Below are 14,372 nucleotides of genomic sequence, written 5' to 3' on the forward strand. Positions count from 1 at the left end.
ATCTTAGGCTTGTGTGCGGCTGCTCGGCCATGGAAACGCATTTCATGAAGCTCCCGACGAACAGTTCTTGTACTGACGTTACTTCCAGAGGCAGTTTGGAACTCGGGAGTGAGTGTCGCAATTGAGGACAGACTATTTTTATGCACTAAGCACTTCAGCACTCGGCGGTCCTGTTCTGTGAGCTTGTGTGGCCTACCACTTCGCGGCTGAGCCATTGTTTCTCCTAGACGTTGGAAAAGTGGCATCATAAGACAGTGCCTCGTTGAATGTCACTGAGCTCTTCAGTAAGGCCATTCTACTGACAATGTTTGTCTATGGAGATTGCATGGCGGTGTGCTCGATTTTATGCAACTGTCAGCAAAGGGTGTTTCTTAAATAACCGAATCCACTAATTTGATGGGGTGTCCACATACTTTTGTGTATATGTTGAGCCTAGTCCAGAGCTGAACCTGAGAGTCTATAAGGTCCAGTTCTGTGTTTAAATTGTATCATCTGTAGAACTGTGCATTTTCCATGTCAGAAGTGATTTTCTTATTTGCATTTCATCACAACCTGGAACAAAGTAAATAAATACTGACAACATTCAGCGAATTGTATTGCTTCATGACGCCGACAGGTTAGAGGTCAAAAGTTTGAATCTATGAATATAGTCTCCTAGCCAAGAAGGGTATCATCTCCTAGCTATGTATCTTCAATGCAAGATCATTTTCTATGTTCCTCCGACCAGGAACAAAAAAAATAACTATACTTGATTGTCTAAAAATAATAGATATTGATTAGGTTTAATAGCCAATTAAACTCACTTTACTACTTGTCTAAGTTGTTCTTCATCACACATGGTAGCACGTTGTGCTGCTAATAACTTACTGTCCACCACTCCCCTGAGGGAGGGAACTGATGGATTGGTACAGATGTACATAGGCCTACATGTGTTGACAAAGAAATTGAAGTTAAAACCAAGCCCTGGAATGTTGTTACATGAGAGAGATGACAAAATATCAGAAGTCACACTTTTTTAGGAGGACAGAATGTAGCCTGCCTCATTGCTTTTTCAGAACAGGAGAACAGAATGTAGCCTGCCTCATTGCTTTTTCAGAACAGGAGAACAGAATGTAGCCTGCCTCATTGCTTTTTCAGAACAGGAGAACAGAATGTAGCCTGCCTCATTGCTTTTTCAGAACAGGAGAACAGAATGTAGCCTGCCTCATTGCTTTTTTCAGAACAGGAGAACAGAATGTAGCCTGCCTCATTGCCTTTTTCAGAACAGGAGAACAGAATGTAGCCTGCCTCATTGCCTTTTTCAGAACAGGGGAACAGAATGTAGCCTGCCTCATTGCTTTTTCAGAACAGGAGAACAGAAAGTAGCCTGCCTCATTGCTTTTTTCAGAACAGGAGAACAGAATGTAGCCTGCTTCATTGCTTTTTTCAGAACAGGAGAACAGAATGTAGCCTGCCTCATTGCCTTTTTCAGAACAGGAGAACAGAATGTAGCCTGCCTCATTGCTTTTTCAGAACAGGAGAACAGAATGTAGCCTGCCTCATTGCCTTTTTCAGAACAGGAGAACAGAATGTAGCCTGCCTCATTGCTTTTTTCAGAACAGGAGAACAGAATGTAGCCTGCCTCATTGCCTTTTTCAGAACAGGAGAACAGAATGTAGCCTGCCTCATTGCCTTTTCAGAACAGGAGAACAGAATGTAGCCTGCCTCATTGCCTTTTCAGAACAGGAGAACAGAATGTAGCCTGCCTCATTGCTTTTTTCAGAACAGGGGAACAGAATGTAGCCTGCCTCATTGCCTTTTTCAGAACAGGAGAACAGAATGTAGCCTGCCTCATTGCCTTTTTCAGAACAGGAGAACAGAATGTAGCCTGCCTCATTGCCTTTTTCAGAACAGGAGAACAGAATGTAGCCTGCCTCATTGCCTTTTTCAGAACAGGAGAACAGAATGTAGCCTGCCTCATTGCTTTTTTCAGAACAGGAGAACAGAATGTAGCCTGCCTCATTGCCTTTTTCAGAACAGGAGAACAGAATGTAGCCTGCCTCATTGCCTTTTCAGAACAGGAGAACAGAATGTAGCCTGCCTCATTGCCTTTTTCAGAACAGGGGAACATAATGTAGCCTGCCTCATTGCTTTTTCAGAACAGGAGAACAGAATGTAGCCTGCCTCATTGCCTTTTCAGAACAGGAGAACAGAATGTAGCCTGCCTCATTGCCTTTTTCAGAACAGGAGAACAGAATGTAGCCTGCCTCATTGCCTTTTTCAGAACAGGAGAACAGAATGTAGCCTGCCTCATTGCTTTTTTCAGAACAGGAGAACAGAATGTAGCCTGCCTCATTGCCTTTTTCAGAACAGGAGAACAGAATGTAGCCTGCCTCATTGCCTTTTTCAGAACAGGAGAACAGAATGTAGCCTGCCTCATTGCCTTTTCAGAACAGGAGAACAGAATGTAGCCTGCCTCATTGCCTTTTTCAGAACAGGGGAACAGAATGTAGCCTGCCTCATTGCCTTTTTCAGAACAGGGGAACAGAATGTAGCCTGCCTCATTGCCTTTTTCAGAACAGGGGAACAGAATGTAGCCTGCCTCATTGCCTTTTCAGAACAGGGGAACAGAATGTAGCCTGCCTCATTGCCTTTTCAGAACAGGGGAACAGAATGTAGCCTGCCTCATTGCTTTTTTCAGAACAGGAGAACAGAATGTAGCCTGCCTCATTGCCTTTTTCAGAACAGGAGGACAGAATGTATCCTGCCTCATTGCCTTTTCAGAACAGGGGAACAGAATGTAGCCTGCCTCATTGCTTTTTTCAGAACAGGGGAACAGAATGTAGCCTGCCTCATTGCTTTTTTCAGAACAGGGGAACAGAATGTAGCCTGCCTCATTGCTTTTTTCAGAACAGGGGAACAGAATGTAGCCTGCCTCATTGCTTTTTTCAGAACAGGGGAACAGAATGTAGCCTGCCTCATTGCCTTTTTCAGAACAGGGGAACAGAAAGTAGCCTGCCTCATTGCCTTTTTCAGAACAGGGGAACAGAATGTAGCCTGCCTCATTGCCTTTTTCAGAACAGGGGAACAGAATGTAGCCTGCCTCGTTGCCTTTTTCAGAACAGGGGAACAGAATGTAGCCTGCCTCGTTGCTTTTTTCAGAACAGGAGAACAGAATGTAGCCTGCCTCATTGCTTTTTTCAGAACAGGGGAACAGAATGTAGCCTGCCTCATTGCCTTTTTCAGAACAGGAGAACAGAATGTAGCCTGCCTCATTGCCTTTTTCAGAACAGGAGAACAGAAAGTAGCCTGCCTCATTGCCTTTTTCAGAACAGGGGAACAGAATGTAGCCTGCCTCATTGCTTTTTTCAGAACAGGGGAACAGAATGTAGCCTGCCTCATTGCTTTTTTCAGAACAGGGGAACAGAATGTAGCCTGCCTCATTGCCTTTTTCAGAACAGGGGAACAGAATGTAGCCTGCCTCATTGCCTTTTTCAGAACAGGGGAACAGAATGTAGCCTGCCTCATTGCCTTTTTCAGAACAGGGGAACAGAATGTAGCCTGCCTCATTGCTTTTTTCAGAACAGGGGAACAGAATGTAGCCTGCCTCATTGCTTTTTTCAGAACAGGGGAACAGAATGTAGCCTGCCTCATTGCCTTTTTCAGAACAGCGATGGTCATTTCAAGGTTGTTCAGCAGAGTCAGTCAGCATCTGACTGTTGAGTAATATCATTGAACTAGTTACTGTCAGCATCTGATTTGCAGTAGTGTGTTGCATGGTAAACCACTACAATGGTAATATCACGGTACCAAAACGTCATGATACCAAACATTTTAGAAAACCGTAGTACTGTTTCGTATGATACTACCAACTTTTTCAACCTTAGAGATCTAAAGAACCTGCTGGCGCCTGGTATAATATGTTATTAAAGTCAGTTTGGTTTGTAAAGTCAGTTGGATTTCAGCAACAGCCTCTAGTCTCTTGTATGCGTCGGTCCAATAATAACCAATTCACTTTCATGGTTATATCACGTGTGGCAGCTGTAATCAGCCAGCCACATTCCCCACCAGCCCTCACTCGGGCATCCTTGCAGCTTTACAGCAAAGAGAACTGCTTGCCTCTACTTAAAATATCAAAGGGACGCAAAACAATCTGTTTGTGGAACAACCCTTATGCTGAAAAGTGTCTGTGTCTCTCCAGTCTACACAACACAAACCCCCAGAAACCATCTCATAGGCCATATCTGGTTTACAATACTTTCCTCGGGTTAGAGAGAAAGTAAGAACAAAAGTAAACCGGATATGGCCTATGAGATGGTTTCTGTAAAGGTTCTCACACACACACACGAGAGGTTTTTGAGAACGGTTGTAGGTGAACAGAGAAAGTGGTTGGTGATGGGAATCTTCGACTGAACAGATCTGCTTTTGGATATCAGGTGTAGTTTCATACCCAAAATGAGATGATAATGATGAAGCCTAGTTTCTGGACTATTAAAAGACATGTTTACAGGGTAAAAAGAAGATACCTTTTGTGATCTCTTATAGCATATTCATCATAACATCAATATCATCATCTGACTGGAGAGACACACCACCTTTTTTTTGATTAATCCACATTCAACTCCCAAAGACCAGGGTAAGAAGTTCTTCATTATTTTTGTACTAATCTGCATATTTTAAAATATTGAAATATCAAATATCACTCACATTAGGCAGTATAATTCTAACAATAGTAATAATCATTTATTGCATTTGTAAATCGCTTTTCATTATACAAGAATGAAGTGCATCAGTGTTGCATGGTATCTGGGATGCAGACCCTGATGAGTCTTCTGTTTAGACTGTTTTGTTACATTGGAGTGGCTTTCAGAGCTATCAATGTGGATACATTTGTGTCATGTCATCAATGTGGATACATTTGTATCATTTCATCGCCTGTTATAACCAAGAGCACAGACCAGTCTGAGTAGACTGAGCCAATCAGACATTCTATGCAGGGTTCTATTATACGCTGACCAGTGTGAAGATAAATTCAATATGTTGCATTGAGTAAAAGTGTGAATTTCCGTGACCCGTATCGTCAGTACACTGAACAAAAAGATAAAACCCAGCATGCAACAATTTCAAAGATTTTACTGAGTTACAGTTCATATAAGGAAATCAGTCAATTGAAATAAATTCATTAGGCCCTAATGTACAGATTTCATATCACTGGGAATACAGATATGCATCTGTTGGTCACAGATACCTTAAAAAAAAAAGTATGGGTGTGGATCAGAAAGAAAGTCAGAATCTGGGGTCACCACCATTTTCCCCCATGCATCGTGACATCTCCTTCACATAGAGTTGATCAGGCTGTTGCTTGTGACCTGTGAAATGTTGTCCCACTCCTTCAATGGCTGTGCGAAGTTTCTGGATATTGGGGGGGAACTGGAACACGCTGTTGTACACGTCGATCCAGAGCATCCCAAACATGCACAATGGGTGACCATGTCTGGTGAGTATGCAGGCCATGGAGGAACTAAGACATTTTCAGCTTCCAGGAATTGTGTCGCATCTTGCGACATGGGGCTGTGCATTATCATGCTGAAACATGAGGTGATGGCGGCGGATGAATGGCATAAAAATGGCCTCAGGATCTCGTCACGTTATCTCTGTGCATTCAAATCACCATCGATAAAATGCATTTGTGTTCGTTGTCCGTAGCTTATACCAGACCCATACCAAAACTCCACCGATGGGATTCTCTGTTAACAACGTTGACATCAGCAAACCGCTCGCCCACACGACGTCTGCTATCTGCCCGGTACAGTTGAAACCTGGAATTCATTTGTGAAGACCACACTTCTCCAGCGTGCCAGTGGCCATCAAAGGTGACGACACTGAACTGCAGTCAGGTCAAGACCCTGGTTAGGGTGACGAGCACGCAGATGAGCTTCCCTGAGATGGTTTCTGACAGTTTGTGCAGAAATTCTTTGGTTGTGCAAACCCCCAGTTTCAGCAGCTGTGCGGTTGGACGTACTGCCAAATTCTCTAAAATGACGTTTGAGGCGGCTTATGGTAGAGAAATTAACATTAAATTCTGGCAACAGCTCTATTGGACATTCTGGCTGTCAGCATGCCAATTGCACGCTCCCTCAACTTGAGACATCTGTGGCATTGTGGGACAAAACTGCTTATTTTAGAGTGTCCTTTTATTGTCCCCAGCACAAGATGCACCTGTGTAACGATCATGCTGGTTAATCAGCTTCTAGATATGCCACACCGGTCAGGTGGATGGATTATCTTGGCAAAGGAGAAATGCTCACTAACAGGGATGTAAACAAATGTGTGCACACAATTTGAGCGAGAAGGTTTTTGTGCATATGGAACATTTCTGGAATATTTTCATTTCAGCTCATGAAACAATGGAACCAACACTTTATATTTTAGTCTAAAATGTTGATATCGTGACGACACTACTGCGCAGTAATAACTCTTAACTAGTTGCTGTCAGAATTTCTGACTGTGCAGTAATAGCATAGAACAAGCCTCAACTCCAGCAGGTCTATGTTTCTCCAGATATGAACACTGCTGATTCTTTGAGATCTGGTAAACTAGTATAACATGGAATTCACTACCGTTTACGTTGTCCTTACCACAGTGGCTCTGGAGGAGGAATCCGAGACGAAGGCAGCAAGGAGGATCCACCCAGCGCCGGCGGACCAACCATGACCTCCAACACTGACAATCGTCAAGACGGTATTTATTTTGAAACCCGGAACAGGGCCTGTATTCATAAAATGTAGCACTGCTCATCTAGTATCAGTGTCTCTATATGAGTAGGAGCACTGATCTAGTCTTATTTATTTATTTTATCCTAAGGAATACGTTAATATGGACAGGAGGAGACCTGATGCTAGATTAGTAGTCCTACTCGGAGAAGCTTTAGAATGATGAGCCCTGGGCTGCGTTCAACAGGGCACAACCTTGTGGAATGTGCAGATGGCAATATGGACAAACCATATGGACAAAGAATCCCAATAGGATTAACATGATTCTCTGACATGTAGAAGAAGGAATGAGATCAGGTCTATTCATGACATTTCTACCTACAGCGGTTGCCTAGTGAACATATCCAGGAAACTCATGTACCCTGTGATTTTGAGTAGGATCACATGTTTTCCCACAAACGCAGGATATCTGTATTCCAATACTTTCCATTCAGGGATTTTTCTTTTAGATGAGAAGTAGCCTAAAGTGTCTTGTTTGTGGACCGTCATGAGATCATTAGCTAACAGCAATAACACGCTGCTTTGTTTGTGTCAACAAGCCAAGGGCCTAGTCTAACGGACCGATTTATGGCTAGAACTCTGGTCCTTCTGTGGGGATTCTGTGTAGTAGAACCCTGCTATCTACAGTATAAAGTAATGTTACCACAAGTGAGTTAAGACGTTCTTCTGACTGAGGGAGTTGAATTAAGTATTTATTTGAAGTTTCCCTTCTACCCGTGTAACAACATTGTCGTTACATAGCAACTTAATGTAGACGGATTTTGTGTCCCCCGTATTGCAGGCCCAGGTCCAGTTCTCTCCAGGATATCAGCGAGCACCTCTGAGGAGGATGTTCTCTGTCCTACTCCACCTCTGCCCCCTGGACCTGATTCTCAGTATGAGAGAATTGGAGGCCAAACAGGGACTTCGTAAGTACGGTTATGTTACATTTATAGATATTTTTTTAAATTCCAGCTCTTGGTCGTACAAAGTCAAAGAGTGCAACTCTATTGTATGGAAACGGTCACTTTTTATATCCAGAGTCAGTCCCTAGCAGCACAGTTTCCATCCTGAGACCTTCCTCAGGCCCCATACAAAGAGCTGATTTTATATGAGAGCGTGTGAGAGAGCCTGCATTCATAATTGTTTGATTCCAGTATTGTGTTGAGTGATGTGATTTGACACTGATCATGTTTTGTTATGTTGTAGGTTTTTACAGACCCTGATCCACCTCCTGAAGGGGAACATCGGTACAGGGCTGCTAGGCCTACCTCTGGCTGTCAGGAACGCAGGCCTTGTGGTAAGGGTTAGGGTTAGAAGGGGAAACATCGGTACAGGGCTGCTAGACCTACCTCTGGCTGTCAGGAACGCAGGCCTTGTGGTAAGGGTTAGGGTTAGAAGGGGAAACATCGGTACAGGGCTGCTAGACCTACCTCTGGCTGTCAGGAACGCAGGCCTTGTGGTAAGGGTTAGGGTTAGAAGGGGAAACATCGGTACAGGGCTGCTAGGCCTACCTCTGGCTGTCAGGAACGCAGGCCTTGTGGTAAGGGTTAGGGTTAGAAGGGAAACATCGGTACAGGGCTGCTAGACCTACCTCTGGCTGTCAGGAACGCAGGCCTTTTGGTAAGGGTTAGGGTTAGAAGGGGAAACATCGGTACAGGGCTGTTAGGCCTACCTCTGGCTGTCAGGAACACAGGCCTTGTGGTTAGGGTTAGAAGGGAAACATCGGTACAGGGCTGCTAGACCTACCTCTGGCTGTCAGGAACGCAGGCCTTGTGGTAAGGGTTAGGGTTAGAAGGGGAACATCAGTACAGGGCTGTTAGGCCTACCTCTGGCTGTCAGGAACGCAGGCCTTGTGGTAAGGGTTAGGGTTAGAAGGGAAACATCGGTACAGGGCTGCTAGGCCTACCTCTGGCTGTCAGGAACGCAGGCCTTGTGGTAAGGGTTAGGGTTAGAAGGGGAACATCGGTACAGGGCTGCTAGGCCTACCTCTGGCTGTCAGGAACGCAGGCCTTGTGGTAAGGGTTAGGGTTAGAAGGGGAAACATCGGTACAGGGCTGCTAGGCCTACCTCTGGCTGTCAGGAACGCAGGCCTTGTGGTAAGGGTTAGGGTTAGAAGGGGAAACATCGGTACAGGGCTGCTAGGCCTACCTCTGGCTGTCAGGAACGCAGGCCTTGTGGTAAGGGTTAGGGTTAGAAGGGGAAACATCGGTACAGGGCTGATAGGCCTACCTCTGGCTGTCAGGAACGCAGGCCTTGTGGTAAGGGTTAGGGTTAGAAGGGGAACATCAGTACAGGGCTGTTAGGCCTACCTCTGGCTGTCAGGAACGCAGGCCTTGTGGTAAGGGTTAGGGTTAGAAGGGGAACATCGGTACAGGGCTGCTAGGCCTACCTCTGGCTGTCAGGAACGCAGGCCTTGTGGTAAGGGTTAGGGTTAGAAGGGGAAACATCGGTACAGGGCTGCTAGACCTACCTCTGGCTGTCAGGAACACAGGCCTTGTGGTAAGGGTTAGGGTTAGAAGGGGAAACATCGGTACAGGGCTGCTAGACCTACCTCTGGCTGTCAGGAACGCAGGCCTTGTGGTAAGGGTTAGGGTTAGAAGGGGAAACATCGGTACAGGGCTGCTAGGCCTACCGTTGGCTGTCAGGAACGCAGGCCTTGTGGTAAGGGTTAGGGTTAGAAGGGGAAACATCGGTACAGGGCTGCTAGGCCTACCGTTGGCTGTCAGGAACGCAGGCCTTTTGGTAAGCAAACAGTTAGCAATTAAGTAATAATAATTCCTGATAACCAAATACCTGTTCTACCAGACTCGGGCTTAGAACAGTCACCATGCCTGCCTCCTTAGTAGATGTCCATGGCTAATACATTTATTCTACCAGTGCAGTGTGAGGGAATGACACAATCCCAATGCTTCGACACCTAATGACACAATCCCAACGGGACGACACCTAATGACACTTCTCTTCTCTCTTCCTTTCCAGTTACCTAATGACACTTTTCTTCTCTCTTGCTTTCCAGTTAGGACCTCTGAGTCTGTTTGCCATGGGGATAATAGCAGTCCACTGTATGAACCTGCTTGTAATGTGTTCCCACCACCTCAGTGTAAAGTAAGTGGAGCCTTTCCCACTCCTTTTGTCTGCAGCGCACCCCAGTTGCTCCATAAACAGTTCCTATTGTTGTGGATGCTGTTGTGCAACTAGTTTTGAGTCAAGCAACAAGAAGAGAAGTACAGTACTTTCACATTGTGCACTTCCTTTTTTGAGTTTGACGTCTATGAGGAAATCTCTCACGTTGTCCTGGAAACTGGACTGGTGAAATGTGTTCAGTTCATAGATTAGCCAAAGTCAAAGTCACCGCGATGCCATCAAGCCTAGTATTGGATAAAGCAGGATGTTTTAATGAAACAAACCAAGCCAGTCATCAGTCCACTGTGTTCTAGTAACACCCTTATGGGTGTGTTCAGACTGTAAGGTATGTTGTTGATCTGGTGCGGTTAGGTTCCTTTGTAGGAGAAGTGAAAACCATTTGTATTTTGTAATACAAGCAAACCAAACCTAATGAGCACGATGTGAATGCACCCTACATTTCATCTCTGTAGGATAGTCTACATCCATCGTTCACAACCCTGTCCTCTGTTAGACGATTAAACATATTATTAACCTATGTCCTGTACCGCTGTCAGATTCCTCACACTAGTGACCAGGTACCAGGCCCCAGCTGAAGTAATACTGTCACGTTTAGTGAACATCGGGGTCAACACCGTGTATGGTCTTTTTTGTTTTGTTGACGAGGTGGTCGTTGAATTCTGGGGCCATTATTCAGTTTAGCCTTTTAGACCATAATGATTAAGGTTACATGGACAGGGTAGACCTGATCCTAGACCAGTTTCCATGGACAGGGTAGACCTGATCCTAGACCAGCACTCTTACCCGGAGTGATTGTCCCTCTGTTCTAGGTTGAACAAGCCCTTTCTGGACTATGGTGATGCTGTGCAGTATGGTATGGAGAATGTCTCGTGGCTGAGAAGGTACTCAATATGGGGGAGGTAAATATAGAACGTGTCTACAGTAGCATGTGTCTACAGGAAGGTGATGAATCATGAAATGTATTCTTTAATAACAAGTAACTTTATTCTTATATATTATGACTTGTGATTTGACCTTATTCAATAAGAGTTCTCAACTCCTCAGTGTTTGGTTTCATATCTTGTGTTTTCAGTCCCCTCTAATGCGTAGAACAGAGGTTGATTTGGGTCCTTGTCCCTCTTTTCCTTCAGGCGGATAGTTAACGTGTTTCTGATCACCACCCAGCTGGGTTTCTGCTGTGTCTACTTCGTCTTCCTCAGTGACAACGTCAAACAGGTAGGGGACATGTCATCATGTTGACTAGTACTGTCTACTTCGTCTTCCTCAGTGACAACGTGAAACAGGTAGGGGACATGTCATCATGTTGACTAGTACTGTCTACTTCGTCTTCCTCAGTGACAACATCAAACAGGTAGGGGACATGTCATGTTGACTAGTACTGTCTACTTCGTCTTCCTCAGTGACAACATCAAACAGGTAGGGGACATGTCATCATGTTGACTAGTACTGTCTACTTCGTCTTCCTCAGTGACAACGTCAAACAGGTAGGGGACATGTCATCATGTTGACTAGTACTGTCTACTTCGTCTTCCTCAGTGACAACGTCAAACAGGTAGGGGACATGTCATCATGTTGACGAGTACTGTCTACTTCGTCTTCCTCACTGACAACGTCAAACAGGTAGGGGACATGTCATCATGTTGACTAGTACTGTCTACTTCGTCTTCCTCAGTGACAACGTCAAACAGGTAGGGGACATGTCATCATGTTGACTAGTACTGTCTACTTCGTCTTCCTCACTGACAACGTCAAACAGGTAGGGGACATGTCATCATGTTGACTAGTACTGTCTACTTCGTCTTCCTCAGTGACAACGTCAAACAGGTAGGGGACATGTCATGTTGACTAGTACTGTCTACTTCGTATTCCTCAGTGACAACGTCAAACAGGTAGGGGACATGTCATGTTGACTAGTACTGTCTACTTCGTATTCCTCAGTGACAACATCAAACAGGTAGGGGACATGTCATCATGTTGACGAGTACTGTCTACTTCGTCTTCCTCAGTGACAACGTGAAACAGGTAGGGGACATGTCATCATGTTGACGAGTACTGTCTACTTCGTCTTCCTCAGTGACAACGTGAAACAGGTAGGGGACATGGCGTCATGTTCATATTTGGCGTCGTACTGTTTCTCACCACAAGGTGGTGTTTACTTCTTCCTGAGCAGTACCAGCAGTTTAGATGTTATCATCACTGGAGTGGACAAGATAACAGCAGTAACAGCAGTTTAGATGTTATCATCACTGGAGTGGACAAGATAACAGCAGTTTAGATGTTATCATCACTGGAGTGGACAAGATAACAGCAGTTTAGATGTTATCATCACTGGAGTGGACAAGATAACAGCAGTTTAGATGTTATCATCACTGGAGTGGACAAGATAACAGCAGTTTAGATGTTATCATCACTGGAGTGGACAAGATAACAGCAGTTTAGATGTTATCATCACTGGAGTGGACAAGATAACAGCAGTACCAGCAGTGTGGATGTTATTATCACTCCTATATAGGTACCAGCAGTGTGGATGTTATCATCACTGCCTGGAGTGATCTTCTCCTCGTGCTGTTAATCAGCTATATTGTTCGGTCCTCTGTTCGGTCCTATCATCACAGTTGCTTGAACTTTGCTGGGAAGGGAAATGTGAAGAAAATACTAGATACAGTACAATTTAAGTTGCCACGATAGTGTGAAAAGGATACCCTAACTTGTGTTCATTGTTCTGTGGCATTCTTCCTTAAGGTGGTGGAAGCTTCTAACGGGACAACCATGAACTGCCATAACAACCAGACGGCTGTGACCGTCCCCAGCTTTGACTCCCGTCTCTACATGTTGTGTTTCCTGCCAGCCGTTATACTCCTGGTGTTCACCCGCAACCTGAAGTACCTGGCACCCCTCTCTCTGGCAGCCAACCTGGCCATGTGTGCTAGTCTGGTCCTCATCTACTTCTTCTGCTTCACGGTACGTACTGCAGGACTGTCTTCTGCTTCACGGTAGGTACTGCAGGACTGTCTTCTGCTTCACGGTAGGTACTGCAGGACTGTCTTCTGCTTCACGGTAGGTACTGCTGGACTGTCTTCTGCTTCACGGTACGTACTGCAGGACTGTCTTCTGCTTCACGGTACGTACTGCAGGACTGTCTTCTGCTTCACGGTAGGTACTGCAGGACTGGCTTCTGCTTCACGGTAGGTACTGCAGGACTGGCTTCTGCTTCACGGTAGGTACTGCAGGACTGTCTTCTGCTTCACGGTAGGTACTGCAGGACTGTCTTCTGCTTCACGGTAGGTACTGCAGGACTGTCTTCTGCTTCACGGTAGGTACTGCAGGACTGTCTTCTGCTTCACGGTAGGTACTGCAGGACTGTCTTCTGCTTCACGGTAGGTACTGCTGGACTGTCTTCTGCTTCACGGTAGGTACTGCAGGACTGGCTTCTGCTTCACGGTAGGTACTGCTGGACTGTCTTCTGCTTCACGGTAGGTACTGCTGGACTGTCTTCTGCTTCACGGTAGGTACTGCAGGACTGTCTTCTGCTTCACGGTAGGTACTGCTGGACTGTCTTCTGCTTCACGGTAGGTACTGCAGGACTGGCTTCTGCTTCACGGTAGGTACTGCTGGACTGGCTTCTGCTTCACGGTAGGTACTGCAGGACTGGCTTCTGCTTCACGGTACGTACTGCTGGACTGTCTTCTGCTTCACGGTAGGTACTGCAGGACTGTCTTCTGCTTCACGGTAGGTACTGCAGGACTGGCTTCTGCTTCACGGTAGGTACTGCTGGACTGTCTTCTGCTTCACGGTAGGTACTGCAGGACTGGCTTCTGCTTCACGGTACGTACTGCAGGACTGGCTTCTGCTTCACGGTAGGTACTGCAGGACTGGCTTCTGCTTCACGGTACGTACTGCAGGACTGGCTTCTGCTTCACGGTAGGTACTGCAGGACTGGCTTCTGCTTCACGGTAGGTACTGCAGGACTGGCTTCTGCTTCACGGTAGGTACTGCAGGACTGGCTTCTGCTTCACGGTACGTACTGCAGGACTGGCTTCTGCTTCACGGTAGGTACTGCAGGACTGGCTTCTGCTTCACGGTACGTACTGCAGGACTGGCTTCTGCTTCACGGTAGGTACTGCAGGACTGGCTTCTGGCGGGGGGACTCACATGATGCTGAAGTACTCTGAAGTGTTACATTTCTAACTCAGAGTATTTCATCAACATCTTTATGCTTTCGTTATTATTATTATCATTATTTTATTCTTTCAAAATGCAGATGTTTATTTAGTTATGGATCCATAATGAATTACTATGGGAATAAATATCACTAAATTACAGAAATATTGGAACAAAGTTGTCTAATGAAGGTAAACAAATAGTTGTTTACTGGAAAATACTCTTTCAAACACATGGTCACGTTGTACAGCGCCATTATGGCTATTAGCAGGGCTGTATTTTGTCCTTTTTAAATATTATTTTGGCCTTTTATTCAGATTACAATCACTCACT

The 14,372-nt window shown here is 45.4% G+C and overlaps 2 protein-coding genes across 4 annotated transcripts in view; both read left to right on the forward strand.

Annotated features, from left to right (window-relative positions):
- The window catches only part of LOC120048907 (probable E3 ubiquitin-protein ligase MID2), a 1,198,409-nt gene that overhangs the window by 1,047,908 nt on the left and 136,129 nt on the right, over positions 1-14,372 (forward strand). The gene's annotated exons all lie outside the window — the stretch shown is intronic.
- Positions 1-14,372, forward strand: part of LOC120047852 (proton-coupled amino acid transporter 1-like) — a 52,441-nt gene that overhangs the window by 14,513 nt on the left and 23,556 nt on the right. Inside the window, exons 2-9 of one of the 3 annotated variants that reach the window (XM_038993405.1) lie at positions 4,525-4,615; positions 6,623-6,720; positions 7,534-7,660; positions 7,941-8,031; positions 9,751-9,839; positions 10,688-10,777; positions 11,009-11,093; positions 12,621-12,839. In XM_038993405.1, the coding sequence (XP_038849333.1) occupies positions 6,690-6,720; positions 7,534-7,660; positions 7,941-8,031; positions 9,751-9,839; positions 10,688-10,777; positions 11,009-11,093; positions 12,621-12,839 (732 nt within the window). In that variant the 5' untranslated portion in view covers positions 4,525-4,615; positions 6,623-6,689. The remainder of the gene's footprint in view (positions 1-4,524; positions 4,616-6,622; positions 6,721-7,533; positions 7,661-7,940; positions 8,032-9,750; positions 9,840-10,687; positions 10,778-11,008; positions 11,094-12,620; positions 12,840-14,372) is intronic. The other 2 variants (XM_038993406.1, XM_038993404.1) reach the window with 2 other exon arrangements.

Source organism: Salvelinus namaycush, chromosome 5 (genome assembly GCF_016432855.1).
Source record: "Salvelinus namaycush isolate Seneca chromosome 5, SaNama_1.0, whole genome shotgun sequence".
Lineage (NCBI taxonomy): Eukaryota > Metazoa > Chordata > Actinopteri > Salmoniformes > Salmonidae > Salvelinus > Salvelinus namaycush.